This window comes from Lissotriton helveticus, chromosome 8, assembly GCF_964261635.1.
Source record: "Lissotriton helveticus chromosome 8, aLisHel1.1, whole genome shotgun sequence".
Taxonomy (NCBI): Eukaryota; Metazoa; Chordata; class Amphibia; order Caudata; family Salamandridae; genus Lissotriton; species Lissotriton helveticus.
In genome coordinates, this window is record NC_136069.1 from 1,559,753,512 (window position 1) to 1,559,770,220 (window position 16,709).

Here is a 16,709-nt window from a genome sequence, read left to right on the forward strand (position 1 = left end):
GGCGGTTGCGTCCTTCCGCGTCCTCTGCTCGACGCTCCAGAATCGCCAGTCGGTGGATAACATCATCAAGTTTGTGCTCCGCCGTGACCACCGCCGGTTTCAGCTCCTGGAGCAGTTGTTCATTGGATTTCACACGGTCAGATAGCTTGGCGTGGTCCGCTCTCAGCAAGCCAAGCCCGGACGCCACCTGCGCAATATCCTGGTGCAGCTCATCCTTGGTGGTAGTGATCGCGGCCAGAATGGCATCAAGACGGAGGTTCAGCCGCATCTCCTGCGGCGAGGGTTCCGTTGGGACATCGCCATCCGCGGCCCCGGTCGTCCTGTCACCTCGCTCATGAGGCGCAGCGAGGCCAGCCCCCTGCGCGGCCATCTTGACGACGGGAAACGTGCCACCCAAGCCTCTTTTAATGACGGTCGGCTGCTGCCGTCCTTCCGTGCTTCCCGCTCCCAGGGCCACCTGGCACAGTCCAATGGCAGATCACAAGGTGCGCAGCTCCCCGGTCTCCAGACGGCGCCAATGGTCCATCCCCTGCGCTCCGTCGCCAACCACCAGCTCAAGAACGGACTCCACGCAGCCCCACCGATATCCTCAGTGCGTCACCAAAGGGCAGGGGCCAGGGGTGTGAGCCTCCACGGAAGACCGATAGTCAGGGGTCGCCCCACCGGGCAATTTGAGCCCCCCGCCCCCGGCGGCACCAATCCGCGCTGCGTCAGCGCACTGCGGGGTCCACACACTGCCTCACCCCCTCCTGCGGCCAACCGGGCGTCCACTCGCTCTGGGCAGCTGCCCCCTCAGCACACAGCCAACTCGCCGTCCTCCTCCGTGTCCCGGCGGCCTCTGCGTCAATATCCCCAGGGATGGGTCGGCCACAGTCGTCAGCAGCGCCGCCACCGGGGCAGCGCGAGTGAGGGCTTCACTCTCCTGCCGTCCGGGCGAGCAGGTGGGGGAGGGGCGCCGCTCGCGCCAAGGCAGCGCCGCCGTCCTTCTCCGGTGCTCCGGTCCCGCTTCCTGGGATCCCCCACCAGCGCACCGCTACTCAAATGCCCCCAGGCGCCTCAGATCGCTCAGCACCCCACAGCGCGCCGCTCTCCGAGCGCTCGCTCACTTGGCGCCGCCATCTTGGCTTTGTCCTCCGGCCGCACCGATCAGGATGCCAGGTCCGTCCACCTGCCGCGCCCAGGGTGCCGACGGGGGTCAGACGCTCCCCGTTAGTTCAGGGACCCCGCCGAAGCACAGTTCCAGCTGCCAGGTAGCGCGGGGCCAGCTATTCCAGGAGAAAGACGGGACTCGGCGCGGAGCAACTCGCTCACGCAGCCATCCCGGTCGGCGCCTAAACCACGCCCCCGCGCTTTACAAATACACATAACATAACATGTTAATCTGAAGTGACAATGCTAAGGAAGTGATGTCTGTATACCGGATGCGGGAGGACTTTGGTGTCACTGACACTTCTAATACTCCCTGCTGAGAAGCATGTCCGCAGATAGTCAGACAGAAGGACAGTGCTTGATCTCCTAAGCGGCCATGTCTACTCGTGTCACCTCATCGGCTGCCACACAGGTTACCCTCTACTGCCATCACTCACATTTTATGCCAAAAGGTAGAATTATTATCGCACAAAGGAAGAGGGCTGTATTGCACACCATGTTTATATGTCAGCCTTCATCACTTTTACACTGTTGTCTGCTTAATCCCAACCTTTTCCCTCTTTCACATCTGTGCTTTGTGGAAAAAATGCTAAAGTCATTTGCTGTGCATTTTTAAGAAGATGGTTCACTTTGTATACCTACCAATGGAAAATGAAGGGTGTGCCACATATTTATATCTACTATTGTAGTCACACAAACATAAAAAGAAGTAAAATGCCAGTATATGCTAAGTTGTGCTGTGTTGTTTTTGGCATGCTTAATGCAACTTACAAGTTTTGTTGATGTGGGCCACGTAAGGACAAACTATTTTGTTAATGTGATACTTACACATAGGAACAATGTCAACGGAAAGCAGAAACAAACACATAATGAAATTAAAAACATACATATAGCAGCTGAGACACTTACAAATGGCCGCACAGATCACTGTTGCCAATAAAAATGCAAACCTCCCAACATTTCATTACAGGTCCCAAGTTTAAAAAGGGATCAACCACCCCAATCCCCTATTCGGAGACAACCAAAGGTTGACTTCCACCTACAAATTGTACAATAAGACTCTGCACTCTTGTTGGTCACTTAAATTGAAAAGTAGCTAAATCCAACAGGAAGAATCCAAGTTATTTGTGTAATAATCAAGTCCTTCTAATTGGAGACAAAACAGAATACATGATGATTCGATGTTGTTATGAGACAGTTCCTTTATTTATAGTTAATTTGTAATAAAGCTAGTGTGTAGCCTGTACAATTATCACGTACTATATCCAACGTGTTTCGTTTGATCAGAACTTCTTCAGGGCTCTTAACTGTACATGTTCTCTCTGTCCATATTTATGTGCGTGATCTGGTTCAGTGTTCACTGTGTGTGCATAATGGTCATTAATCAACCTCTTATGTTACAACTCCCTATCGGAGGAAAATAAGAAATAATTAATGACCTTGGAATTTGGAATAACTTCCAGATTTTCCCCTGTTCAAAGGTGCTCACGCTGGAATTTCACAGTGTTCTCTGGCAAATCTTTTCTGCTAGGTTTTACCTGCGCCCAACTTGGAGTTCCTGTTTGTGGGCAAACTCCAGTGTGCGCCCGGAATGGGAATAATTGGAAAGAGGGCCATTATATTTCGTTACAGTGCTCTTGAAGCTTTGCCTGTAGTTCAAGAATTCTGTCGTATTTAGCTCATCCGTTGGCTCCATAGATGTTGGGGTTCAGATCACCCATATACGGTTGTGAAGTCCTCCCAGATGACAGAAGTATTTATGGAGGACACTGAGAGATGTAGAAGGCAAGGTAAGTGGTGTTGTGGAACTAGTGAGTGAGTAACAACAGAGCACTGAATTATTTACACTGGGGTTATATTTTAATTTGAGAGACAGATGAACAAATAGCTATTTTAGTTCAAGACGGTGTTCTTGGCGGCATAGGCTGTTATATCTATCAGAAGGATGTGATCATAACACGTAGAGAATAGTATTTGAATTCTGCTTATACTTTCAATGAAGGTGTTAAAGTGTTACAATTATTTAAACTTTTAATTCTTCAGAGTTTTACAATCAAGATGGCTCTGAAGTCAACAAGGGATTTGGCGGACTCCGAGGCAGAGGAGTGAAGAAGCAAGACCCACCCATTGAGCGAGACCTCTATCTATCCTTGGAAGACTTGTTTTACGGTTGCACGAAAAAGATCAAAATCTCTCGCAGGGTAAGCATATATGGTTGGTGAGACAGCACAACACCTGTGCATGCCAATGCACAATGGGACACAGGACACTGATTCACATCCAGACACCTGTGAACCATCCTTCTGAATTAGAGGAAAGGCACACCTTGAGTACCAGGGAGGTGAAAGATAAGGATGCCATTTATACGCAACCCTGTGAAACTTTAACACTACACTGTATAAAGTGCCATTTAGACTGTGTCTCTATAAGCAAAATCGTGCGCTGCGATATAATTCTCATAAATTGCTGCGCACCCCACGCTTTGCGAAATCACACGTGGGCGGTAGAGTGTTCACGGTCAGAACTGCTTCACTGTGGAACGCTCTACCAGGTTCCCTCCGGCAGGCAGTTTCAGAAACATGTTTCAGAAATGCCTTGAAGGCTTGGCTCTTTAGGGCAGATTAATATTGGGCTGTTAAGTCTGCTACCCTCTCTAACGCAATTTCACTGGATGTCTCAGCGCCGGGACACTCCTGTTTGGGGTAGCTGTCCCGCTCTATAAGCTTCAGTATTATTATTATTATTATTATGATCATTTATTAAATGTTCTAAATGAATTTAATAATAAGGTAATGGAGGGTTAAGATGGGCCTCATTGATATAAAACATGCTGTGGGCTTTAGTAATCCAGCTACTTGATTCCCAGAGTCACAATGGAACTGTGACCACAAAACAGGTATGTTTTGGGTGTACATGATGTGAGATGTGCATAGCTCAAGTGTCAAGGAAATGTCTAACCATTAATAAAAACACTGTCTGTCCTTGTAATAAAGGCAGCAGATTGGGACTGACTCATCAGAAGTGTTATCTTCTGTAAACCAAAAGATGTATATTGAGAATCTGTAAAGCACTGTGAGCAAAGTGTAACAGATGTGCTAAAATTTCAGGTGATGAACGAGGACAGACACACATCTGGCATCCGAGACAAAATCTTATCCATCGATGTTCACCCTGGTTGGAAGCAAGGAACCAGAATTACTTTCCCAGAAGAAGGGGACCAGGTAAAGTCTTATGAGGCCAGCAAAGGTATTGCCGCTAGCACAGAGCCATCATATTGAGGAGAGGATGTGGCCTTACGGCTAGAGTGGTCGTCCTCGACGCTGGGGAACCGGGTTTGAGTCTGGGCAGGGACACACAACATCCTGTGATTCTGGGAAAATCACTTAATCTCCCTGTGCCTAACAAAATGAATGTGTCCTCATGTAATGCTACTGGTGCTATGTAAAGCGCTCTGATACCTCTGGTCAAGTTTGTGCTATATAAAACTCCAGAATTGTTTTTTTTAATTATTGCGTTTAAAGTAATATTGAGAAATGATGGGCAGTGCAATCAACAACACACATCACAGGTCCTATTTGTTGCCTTTCAGTGCCACTAATAACCAGAGCCTTCTATAATGTAAATGTTTTTCACAATTATTCTATAAAATTGCCAATATTTAAATGTCTAAACATATTTAATTATTGCAGTTAAGTTCTGTTATCCGTTTTATAAATGTAATCAAATACATGATTGCCAAACATCCTATTCTGGTCAGCCAGGTCTTCCTAAAGGGTAAACCTATCCACAGTGCGATTATCAGAAATATGGGGGGGAGGTTTGAGGTATATTTGGAGTCTCATACCCTCTCATACCCTTTGACACCTACTCCAAGCCTGGATATGAATGTTAGTGAATGCCCATTACAGAGCAGCTTACTGTTGCACGTTTGTTTTCATGAAAGCAAAGCACTGTTATCAGCATGATGCTTGTCTTTGCTACAGCCTGGCACCTCCCCATGGATCATTTAAGGCTCCCAAGGGGGGCCTGCCCCTCCCCCCCCAGTTTGAAGACCTTAGATCTAGCTGTTAGGGCTTTCGGTAGGGTAGGGTAGGGTTTAGGTTTAGAGTTTGCATTAGGTATGTGCTAAGGTTAGGTTTTAGGGTTAGATGTAGGTTAGTACTTAACTTATACTCAGTAGCGTTATTCTCAGTAGAGGTACTTTTGAAGTAATGGTAACTTGACGTAGCTGCATGTAGTGACATAATACCATGAAGCTGGTTCTTACAACACATTACTCTACGTGGTTGTCATATCATCGGTACAAATGTTACATTACAACTGCAAGAGTTTAGATCGGTAAGTGGTAAATAAAAACAAATGTAAAAGTTGGTAGAAAAAGATTGGCAAGTGAGGTTCATTCTTGTTGAGGACTTAAGAGCAGTAATTATTACTAACCAATCTTGTCACACAGATGCATCTTGGTGGGAGATAGCCAGGCTGGTATGACAAGTTCCAGGCCATTCTAAGGTCAGCTAATATTGGAGAGGTTGTTAGGGACAAGGTAATTTTGGAGGAGGGATTGTAGCATATAGCCTGAAAGAGTAAGGACTGAAGACTAGAGTAGACTGAAGAGGAATTGGTTAGTTCTGAGGGCTGGATTTGACTGGGATCTGAAGACTGGACAAGAATTGGGTAATGTATGCAGTGGCAAACCCAGAGAGAAGAAAAATACCCACTATAGGAACCAATAAAAAAGTGAACTGCATAAACAGCATGCAGGAACAAAACAGACCATTGATAGACATAGACTAACTATCTCGCTGATAGTGTGTGTGATCCTCAGAAACTACACAAACAGGGATAGTGGGAAAAGGATGTAAGAAACAAAAAAGGGACCAAACAAGAGTAAAAATACACAACGGGGTATTTTCAGGACTGGATTCCAAGAAACAGGAAGCTGACTGAGTAAAAGAAAACAGAAAGAGTAAACCATGCCTAACTAAGTGGAAAGGCAAGAGTCTAGGGTGGCCATCTTACACCAAGTCATCAGGGGAGAATGATCATTATATGAGGGGTTTAGACCCTAATTAGCTCTGGGTGAGATTGAGGGGGGCCAGGAGTGTACCAAGGATGAGGGGTTTTACAAGAGGGTTTGAAAACTAAGGGTTGAGCTCAGTCAGTCAGTCAGTCAGTAAGAAAACTTTATTTGGTTAGTTACAACCTTAAAAGTATACCCTATACATAAAATTCTATAAAAACATAAGCAGGATCATATTAAAAATGTGGCATATGTACATCACATTGAATAGCACTTTCCTTCATACTATATACAAATGTTCCCCTTTGGGTAATTAAGTCAAGTAATTTTCCATCAGCATCAAATCCTTTCCAAGAGGTTCCATGCCATATCGTTAACCTTTACATGCACAGCCTCATCCTGCCCCAAATATGCAGGATACGATATTTACTCTGTACACTTAAGGAACGCCTTGACTTTGCTCATAAATTTTCCCACTGCACAAGCAATATCTAAATTCGTCATTTCAACTATAAGACTAGCAGCTTGCATCCTATTTCTGATCCTGTATTTTTTAAATATCGGGCATAAAATCTCTTTCCGTAGATCTAAAAACAACATACAATCTAAAACAATATGTACAATATCACAATGGGTACCTAACGCACAAGTACAGGTCTCATTATTATTCAACATAAAAATTTTAACTCCATTATTCCCATAACAGGGGTTTATCCCCATTCGCACTTTTAGTACCTCACGTCTTAAATGGAAGCTTGGCAATCTGTCTAAATAGGGTTACTTTTGGTTAAGTTCCCAAGCCAGGGTCATATGCGATACCGAAACTTTCCGCGAGAGATACTCTCTGTCATATGTGTGGGACATCACAGCACCCAGTGACCTCAGTTCATTCTTAGCTATACCTGGATGACCCAGTTGCGGGGATATTTTTAAACCCAACAGTCCATAAGCTTCACTTAGTGCGGTTCTTGTTTCTTTCGCCCAGGACAGTTCACTATCAACGATTTCGCTTTTGCACCACTGGGAAATTTTTAGGTGCTCTCCAGATCCTAGGCGCTGCCAAAAGCGAATTAGTGCCATACAGGCAGTTACTGCCCAGGAAGTAGTTCCCATCTCAAGCCTTGCAGCCTGTACCATAGAGGATTTCGGCAATGAGAACAAGTTTTTTAGGATATTTCCCTCCTCTTTATCCCACCCTTTTTTCCCACTTAAGTAAAGCACTTCTGCCCCATAGAGGAATTGGGGGGGGGACCATTGCTAAGTAGGCTTTTATAACCGGCCTATCTGAGTTTTCTCCATAGACGCTATTGAATCTTTTTAGCCCCTTCACAGAGGCAGATGCCCTCATTTTAAGAGCCTCCAGATGGGTATCCCATTTAAGATTACTCATAAACCAGATTCCTAGGTATCTGTATTCATTCACCCTCTCGAGTAGATTTGTACCCAGACACCAAGGGAATCTAGTTTTACTCCTACCGAAGCATAAAATGTTGGTCTTATCCATGTTCACGGTTAACTTTTTATTCCGACAATATTCGTTGAACATGTTTAATTTCCTCTGGAGGCCTATCTGCGTCAGATCCATAATCACTAAGTCATCTGCGTATAATAGGCAGGAGACATAATTACCTCCCAATTTTGGACTAGCCCCTTTAACCTCTCTTAGTTTTGCTGGTAGGTCGGCCACAAACAGAGAAAAAAGCAGTGGGGCAAGTACGCACCCCTGCCTTAAGCCATTTCCGATCTGGATCCTCCCAGACAAACCACCCACGTCATCCAAGATTATCTGGGCCCAGTTTTCAGTGTGTAAGGCTTTTATAATGGCCAAAAGGTCTCCGTGTAGATTGTATCCTTCCATGGTTGACCATAACTGCTCCCTGCCCACTAGATCGAAAGCCGCGCGGAAGTCCACGAAACAGCAGAATAAATTACCCCTCTGTTCTACCGACTTCCGCGCGATGGCCCAGAGGGCAAAGCAGTGGTCCACCGTCGAATGCCCTTCTTTGAACCCACCCTGTTCTGGGGGTACTATCTGGTTATCCTCTGCCCATTCCTTTAGCAGGCCTAGGATTACTTTGGAGAATAATTTTTCCCCAATATCAAGGAGATTTATTAGCCGGTGGTTTTTTGGGGAATTTACATCACCTTTTTTGTATACCGGTCTAACAATAGCCCCTTTCCAACTTACTGGCATAATACCTGTCTTTAATATCCCATGGAACATAATTGAAAAAAACTCAGCCCACCAGTCTGGGTTAGTTTTTATGATAATTGCTGGTAGGTTGTCAGGGCCAGCGGCTCGTGTTAAGTTTAAGCCAGCTATTACCTTCCTAATATATCCTGAGGTGAAATGCACTAGTATATCTTCCCTGACTCCTGGCCAGCTTGTTGGAATTATTTCCCCTTCGCTCGGCCATTTACCATATAATTCTTCAAGGTAGGCTTCCCACTTAGCCTCTGGAACGGAGCACTGCATGGATCCCACAACATTTCCCGTGCATTCCTTAATCAATTTCCAGAATCCTTTAACATTTTTTTCTTCAATAGTCTCGAGTAGGATCACCCAGCGTTTTTCCTTAAAGGACCTTTTTTTATCTCTAATGGTCGCCTTGTATTTTATCCTTAGTTTCTTTAGTTCTAATGATGATATATCATTATAATTACACCTGAGGCCTCTCTCGTGTTTCCTAATGGCGGACTTTAAATACCGACATTCATCATCAAACCAAGTTTTATTGATTGAGGATGCCCTAGCTTTACTTTTTTGTTCAAAAATTCCCCGTTTGATTTTTATCCTGAGGCATTCCACCAGTTGTCTTATTGTATCCTCATACCAGGGTAAAGCCTCCCCTGGTAGGGTGTTTTCAAGCCCAACTAATAATTGGAGAGCTCTCAGTTTCTTTAAATATTCCTCGCTTATCCGGGTTGTAAGCCGCTTTGGGTATTCAACATCAGTTTGCAACACTCTCTGTCTCTGCGGGTCCCTGTTTACCTGTAGTTCCATCAGCAGTGGGGAATGATCACTCCCCTCTACCCCAAGTACTTCAAAATGTTTTATTAACCCCTTCAGCGCTGATGACAAAGCCAGCTCGTCATGGGCGTTACCTGCGCTATGCGCATGACGAGCTGGCTTTGTCACGTAACGCGGGTTTTTTGAAAATCGAGCGCGCAGCGGGAAAACCCGCTAGCGCGCATGCAGTTAAATAGAAGCACCAGGCCTGAATAAATACATAATCTATGGGGCACAATTGCTGCCCTATCTTAAAGGTACGTTTGGCGGGCCAATCCAATTCTTTCCTACCGTTAACACAGATCAAGCCCATGGCTCCTAGCAGCTGCCCGAGCTTTACATCTTGGGTGGAGCTATCGCTATAGGGGAAATTCGCAAGTTCTATATTATAGGCTCTTAGCACATCACTCTGCCATGAATCAATTTTTGGGGATTTAATCTGTGGTTGTAGTCGCCCAAAATTACAAGCACGTCTTTAGGATATATGTCCTATAATCCTTCCAAATCCTTCCTTAAGCAGACCAACTCCACATTATAGTCCTTTATTTTCCCTTTCTGTATATACACATTTATGATGCATAGCCCTCCGCCACCTGGATTCTTATTTGATATTAATACTCTACTGCCTAATGCCCAATTACATTTAAGTTGAAGCGATTGTATATCTTTCGCTATCCTTGTTGACACAAGGGTCAACAGGCCGCCTGATGGCCTACCTACTTGATTCTTTTTTGCAGGCCTGAGTCACTACAGATAGTAATTAAGAATTACATGAAAATGTGGTAAACATTTAAAGGCAGAAACGAACCAATGACAAGGAGGCAGAGGAGATGGGGCAAGGGATGAAAAATCAGTGCAATGTAAACCCTAACAAAAAGGGAGAGTTAGAGAAAGTCAGATGGGGAAAAAGGTGGCACCAGAAGAGAGATAAGGAGAAGGGGCCAGATTCACAGAACTAACTTAAGACAAAATAAAGACAAAATTCTAACTTCTGTGAATACCAAAAGTAGTAAGTTTAGGATTTTGTCTTAAGTTAGTTCTGTGAATCGGGCCCAAGGTTAGGAATAGCTGCTTAGTGAAATGAACTGGAAGCGAGGAGATGGGATAAGGCAAAGAAGCAGGGTAGAAGATAAGGTATGCAGGGGAGAGGCATTGCCCAAAGAAGGCAGAGGGCGATCATCAAAAAGGGATACAAGAATAGGGACAAAAATCCATGGGAAGAAAGATGGAAGGTGAAGCCATTAGGCAGCAGTTACAGGCACATGGTAAGGAGGAGTATGTTGAGGCCATCTCCAGGTCACTGCAAATGTAGGTGAGGGTCCTTATGGCCATAAATAATGAGGGAGAAGTGTGTGTAGCAGATGCTTGATACCCTTCTACCTCTTCCCAGGGATCTCCTTAAGATAGTTATTTTTGGAAATGCACCGGACACTTGTTTTTACATTGTTCACATTGCTCAAGAAGGTGGTCGATCCACTGTGAATTAGTATCAAGCTTTATAACTCAGCATTCAATATAGTTTGTGACCCAGCCATTGCAATGATCATCAATGATTTTTTTTCTACAAATCTGAAAAAATGTATGCTTTGTGATAAGGATTCAAAACAATGTAAAAACATCTAAAATATTTCCAGGATACTGTGGTAAATAAATAAATAATACCTCTCTTTTTGACTAGACATATATCATAACAGATAGCTCAATAAATAAGAGTCAAGATTCGAGGTAGTAGGAGTTTTGCAGGTTTAATACAGCATAAGGACAGGAACAGGACAACCTGCATAGGAATAGGATGACAGGGCCCAGCAGCTGCTGGGGCTGGATCTGGGATGAGCGCGCTGACTTTTAATAACAATACATGAGCATATATACATAACGCAAACACATAGCATTACATTGCAGTAGGCGTAGCAGTGGGTGGAGCAGAAGGCGTGACGCGTAGCAGTCGCGAAAGATAAGGGCGAAAAGAGGTGTAACAGGGCGTATACATAGACATGTGATGCAAACGTAACAGAATATGTCATGAATAGGGCGGAAACCATGGAGGGGGCTACCTAAGGAGCCGGGACCTCTAACCTGATGGTGCGCGCAAACTAGCAATGACGTATCACTAGGAGAAGCTGGGGGCTATGAACTCTGTGCTAGGAGCAGAGACTGAAGTCTGGAGAGTCAGGGCGACATGTACCTAAACAGTATCTAGTATCTGATGTTTAGAGAACATGTTGATATAAACTAGAAGTCAGGAGAGGAAAGGCTGACTTGATTCTAAGACTGGACCATGCATTATTCTACATGTAGTGCGTGATGAAGAATATTAAATGACCATTAAATGCAGTATTTCTCTAACGTGGAGACGTGAAGGCTAGACAATGACGGAAACTATTGATGCAGTTCAGTAGCTTAGGAATGCAGAGAAGGAGGACTGAACTGATAACTGGAATCATAACATATTCTTGGCAGACTCAGAGACTGAGCCAGGCTGGGCCGGGCACTGCGAGGCAGGAAGTAAGTGAAGGGTCGAGGATACAGGTGGGGGCTGTATCGCTCCTCAGCGAGGTTTCAGGAGACAGGGGCTGAATCTGGTGTCCGGGCCCTTTTGCGGCCTAGAAACGGGGACTTTATAATAGAATAACGTGCACACTGAGAAACGTGGCAACGTAGCTTTACATAGGCCTGATATTCGTAGTATTCACGAGGACTGGAAACTGGCATACTAGAAGTGGACACAACTGTAATTGCGTCATTAATCGGACATGGGGAATACATATGCATATTTAATCATGCACACATAACATATGATGGATGACACGTAGGGACACAGAACATGGCAAAATTTACTTTTCCACATTCCCTCCTTGTCACTACGTTTCCATCAGGAAACATCAATATTCATGATACCATCTATCATTTCATACAGTATCATTTGCTCGTCTCGAATTATCCTGGAACGGGATTTAGAACGGGGCTTGGGACTAGGAATACAAGAGGTAGCACAAATGCCGCAAATCGCAGGGCCACATTGTATACAGAGGCAGCAGCTAAATATGATCGCTACTGCAATACCTAGAAAGGACAAGACTTTCCATCCCCAGGCGGAAATTATATTCCAAAACCAACCGGACCATGTCCAGGTGCCTGGGTCTTGGTGTATCAGATGGGCAATTTTATGGAGTCTGGTTATAGCTGAATAAACAGATGGCGCGTTATTTGGAATGAAAATGCAGCAACTAGATCCGATGACTCTACAGGCCCCGCCCCTATCGGCCAGTATGACGTCAAGGACGAGACGATTCTGTAAAACGACAAATCTCATGGCAGATTGCTCTTCGGTTAAATTACCTAGAGCAGAGGCAGTCTCATTCACTACAGCTTCAAGGGTTCTGGTTAACCTACGGATTAGCTTACCATTCTGGATAGGTCCTATAAAGAAAAAGAAACCTCTGTTGAAATCTGTATACTGTTCTAGAGCAGTTTCAGTATAATCGACAATTGGGGACTCCCTTCTATGTCTAATGTGTACTAGATGTGTATTTCTATGATAATCAGGTGGGGCTAGGAAAACTGGTGGCAGTAGGAAGGCAATGTAACAGGTTCCCTCCCAATCGAGGGGCAGACGAACATATGCGGTTTGACCACAAATAAAATAAGAATGACGTGAAGCTTTAAAGATAGATTTCCCACTGTCACTATACTTGACAATAGTAGTACAATCACTATGTCCTACGTGTATGGAACCCTTATTTCGGACACATAATTCGCCTTTGACTGGTAGTACTGAAATAGCAGGTAAGTCTGGAGTAGTATCAGACTGAACATTCAGGACCATAAAATTCGACGAATAATTACCTAAATTATACACTTCATTTTCTAGATCTAAACCTGTTCTGTGGGGAAGACCTTGCTTGTCTGGAAAACATGTACTGTTAAGAAAAGACATATCTGTTGAGGATGACGTTAACGTGGACCATGCTCCACACGAACCATTATGTGAAAACGGATAAGGAAAAAGTGGCAGAACTCCCTTCGGTGTCTGGAAAGGGGGGAGTCGACCACACACCCAACAATTAGTGGCATTGCTGGACTGGTGTGAGTAATGTAACATGCGGATGAATGAGTTATTTCGCATAGCGAGGCGGTAAGAGAGTTCATGAGGAGGCAGATCACTAAACGTGTGCTCTACTGTAGCATTAGCAGACTTATTTACATGAAGAACTGGGAAATACAAGGAAAATGCATAACTGGTGCAGGAAATCATAATGCTGAGAAATAATATGAAACATAGAAAAACGATACATCGGATTGAGTTTTGACTAACTCTCTCACTATGGGGGTCTATTTTATACATGTCAGAAACAGTCTAACCGTTTCACCTAGGGGAGGACTTAGACAATCAAACTGACTGACTTATTTTACTAGACCGGAGTTTTAGCTTGTACTCCTGTTGCGGAGTTTTCTCTAACAGGGGAGGGGTTGTAGCAATGTCTTTTGCGGGACAGTCCTTGAGAACAATATTTTGGCAATCCTTCAAATCCTGGGAAATGTTCTTTAAGACGGGTTTCAGTCCATTAAAAAGTTTAATATGAGAAAGGTGCACCCAGCCTTTGCGCCCTTCCAACTTCACGGCTGTACGGGTGGTGAGGAGGACCTGTCGGGGCTCTTTCCAACGAGGCTCCAGCGGACTTGATCTGTCAAAGTTGCGGACCATCACCATGGATCCTGGAACGATTTCGTGCGGTGCCACCTCGGTATTGTCTGGAAATGCGGCGGCAACCTGTGAACGACATGATTTGAGGGCAGACATCAAGGAAGCTAGGTAATCTGTCAGCATATTACTTGAAACATCGGTAATACTTCGGGGTCTAGGAGTACCCCACATATTAGGGGGGCGGCCGAAAACGACCTCATACGGGGACAGACCTGATCTGGAATGTGCGACCATGCGCATATAAAATAAAGCGACTGGCAGAGCTACTAGCCAGTCCACACCTTTTTCTTTACACACTTTTGCAATACGGATTTTCAGGGTCTGGTTATGTCTCTCTACGAGACCGGCTGCTTCAGGATGGCGTACACAATGGAACTTCCACTGGTACCCTAGCAAAAGGGAAACATGCTTCATGAGTTCAGATGAGAATGGCTGGCCGTTGTCAGAATATACGACTCTAGGGAGTCCATAACGGGGGAAGAACTCACGAACCAACTGCTTGGCAGTGGTCGCGGCTGTGTAATCTGGAACTGGATATGCTTCTGTCCACCTGGACAAAGCGCATACAACTACAAGGACATACTTGAAACCTCGACATCGCTCCATCTGAATATAATCCATCTGGAGGACTTCAAAAGGGTGGTCAGGGAGCTGGAATCCACCTTGTTCCACCGGGACACTTTTACCTGGATTAAACTGACAACATATCATACAGGTACGGACTTTCTGCTTGGCTGCAGCTCGTAAATGCTTGTTGAACCAAATGTTCTGGATACTGTCTAACATAGCTTTTTCTCCTAAATGTGCTGGACTATGTGCGGTATTGATAATGACTTGAACCATAGAGTCGGGGAGAAACCATGTGGCTCTACCCTTCGTTAACCATCCTTGATCTGTCTGGACCCCTCCTTGTTCGGACCATTTCTTGATTTCTTCGGGAGTAGCGTGTAACTGTATGTCTATGACATCTTGTGTAGGGTCCTTAACTGTCATACATGTAGTCGGATCTGGAGTGTGTGTCATGTTAACTGGAATGTCTAGAGTCTGTGCTGTAAGCTTGGCTGTGCGATCTGCTAGATCGTTACCTTGAGAAATAATGTCAGTAACTTTCGTATGCGCTTTGCACTTCATAATAGCGATAGATGTCGGTAAATGTATGGCATCTAACAGAGCTTGAATAAGGAGACCATGCTGAATCTTGGTTCCATGAGAAGTCATGAAACCTCTCTCCTGCCAGAGCACTCCGAAGTCGTGTACAACTCCAAATGCGTAACGTGAATCTGTGTAAACATTAACTTTCAAGTTCTTGGCGTGTATGCAGGCTTGTGTCAGAGCAACTAGCTCTGCTGCTTGAGCGGACAGGGTGTCAATACGGTGTGTTTCAATAACTTCGGTGTCAGTAGTCACTGCATACGCGGCGACTAGTTCTCCTGTACTAGTTCTTAGGCATGAACCATCCACATAAAGTGTCAGGTCGGGGTCTGGTAACGGAGTATCTGTCAGATCTTGTCTTGGCTTTGTCGTAATGTTAACTACTTCCACGCAATCATGTGTGGCTGGATTTGAAGTAACTGATGGTAACAGTGTAGCAGGATTCAGGATGTTGCAGCGTCTGATTTCTATGTGAGGCTGGAACAGTGTCAATTCATAACCTGTTAAACGTGCAATTGTCAAGTGCTGGGTTTGTGTTCGGTTTAAAAGAACTTCCACAGAATGTGGAACTTGTACTGTCAAGGTGTGTCCTAAGACTATGGAATCACTTTGTCTGATAGCTAGTGCTGTGGCTGCAACTGACTTGAGGCACGCAGGCAGAGCCTGGGCTACAGGATCTAATGTGCTCGAAAAATAAGCACAGGGCTTGTATTGTCCTGCCTGATCTTGTGTGAGAACAGATAATGCTGTACCTTCGCGTTCAGTAACGAAAAGTGTAAAAGGCTTACTGTAGTTCGGTGTTGCTAGAACTGGAGCTTGGCATAGGGCTTTCTTTAACTCATTGAAACTAAGTGTATGTTCAGATGTCCAAGGGAGGACAGTCGATACGGCTGCCTCCTGTGTCGTTAACTGTATCAGTGGCTTGGCTAGAAATGCATACTGGGGAATCCATTGTCTGCAGTAAGAAGTAAGGCCGATAAAAGCACGTACCTCCTTCTGGGTCTTGGGCTGAGGAAGACTCGCTATTAACTGGATACGGTCTGGTGTCAACTGCCTACCCCTCTTGGACAGTAAGTGTCCTAAGTATACCACTTGCTGGACACAGAATTGAAGCTTAGAAGGGGACACCTTGTGCCCCATTTCGGCTAGGAAATACAAGACTGTAAGGGATGCTTGCTCGCAAGCACGTTCAGAACGGGCTGTGATCAGTAGATCATCGACATACTGGAGCAGGGCAGTGTCAGTTGGCATGTGAATGTTGTCTAGTTGTCTCTTGAGTGCTTGACTGTAAATACTAGGACTTTCTGTGAAACCTTGAGGAGCTCGTGTAAACATATAGCTCCTTCCATTTAAACAAAATCCGAAAAGGAACTGGCTGTCTGGATGAATAGGAACACTGAAAAATGCGTTCTTGAGGTCTATGACAGTGAAGAACGTGGCTTCGGAATCAATGGCCGTTAATAGGGAAGAGATGTCTGGGACAACTGGGTACTGAGGAATAATACATTTATTAAGCTCTCGTAGGTCAATCACTAATCGATATACTGGGGGTGCATTTGGATCAGTACGTTTCATGACTGGAATGATCGGAGAATTACATACATTGGAGTCAGTTTCTACAACCACTCCTTGAGCAATAAGCTCGTCAATAATTTTGGATAAGGCTGCTACAG

General features: G+C 44.8%; 1 protein-coding gene across 1 annotated transcript in view; it reads left to right on the forward strand.

Annotated features, from left to right (window-relative positions):
* DNAJB13 (DnaJ heat shock protein family (Hsp40) member B13) overlaps positions 1 to 16,709 on the forward strand; it is a 76,217-nt gene that overhangs the window by 35,984 nt on the left and 23,524 nt on the right. Inside the window, exons 4-5 of the mRNA XM_078656248.1 lie at positions 3,193 to 3,350; positions 4,257 to 4,370. Of these exons, the coding sequence (XP_078512374.1) occupies positions 3,193 to 3,350; positions 4,257 to 4,370 (272 nt within the window). The remainder of the gene's footprint in view (positions 1 to 3,192; positions 3,351 to 4,256; positions 4,371 to 16,709) is intronic.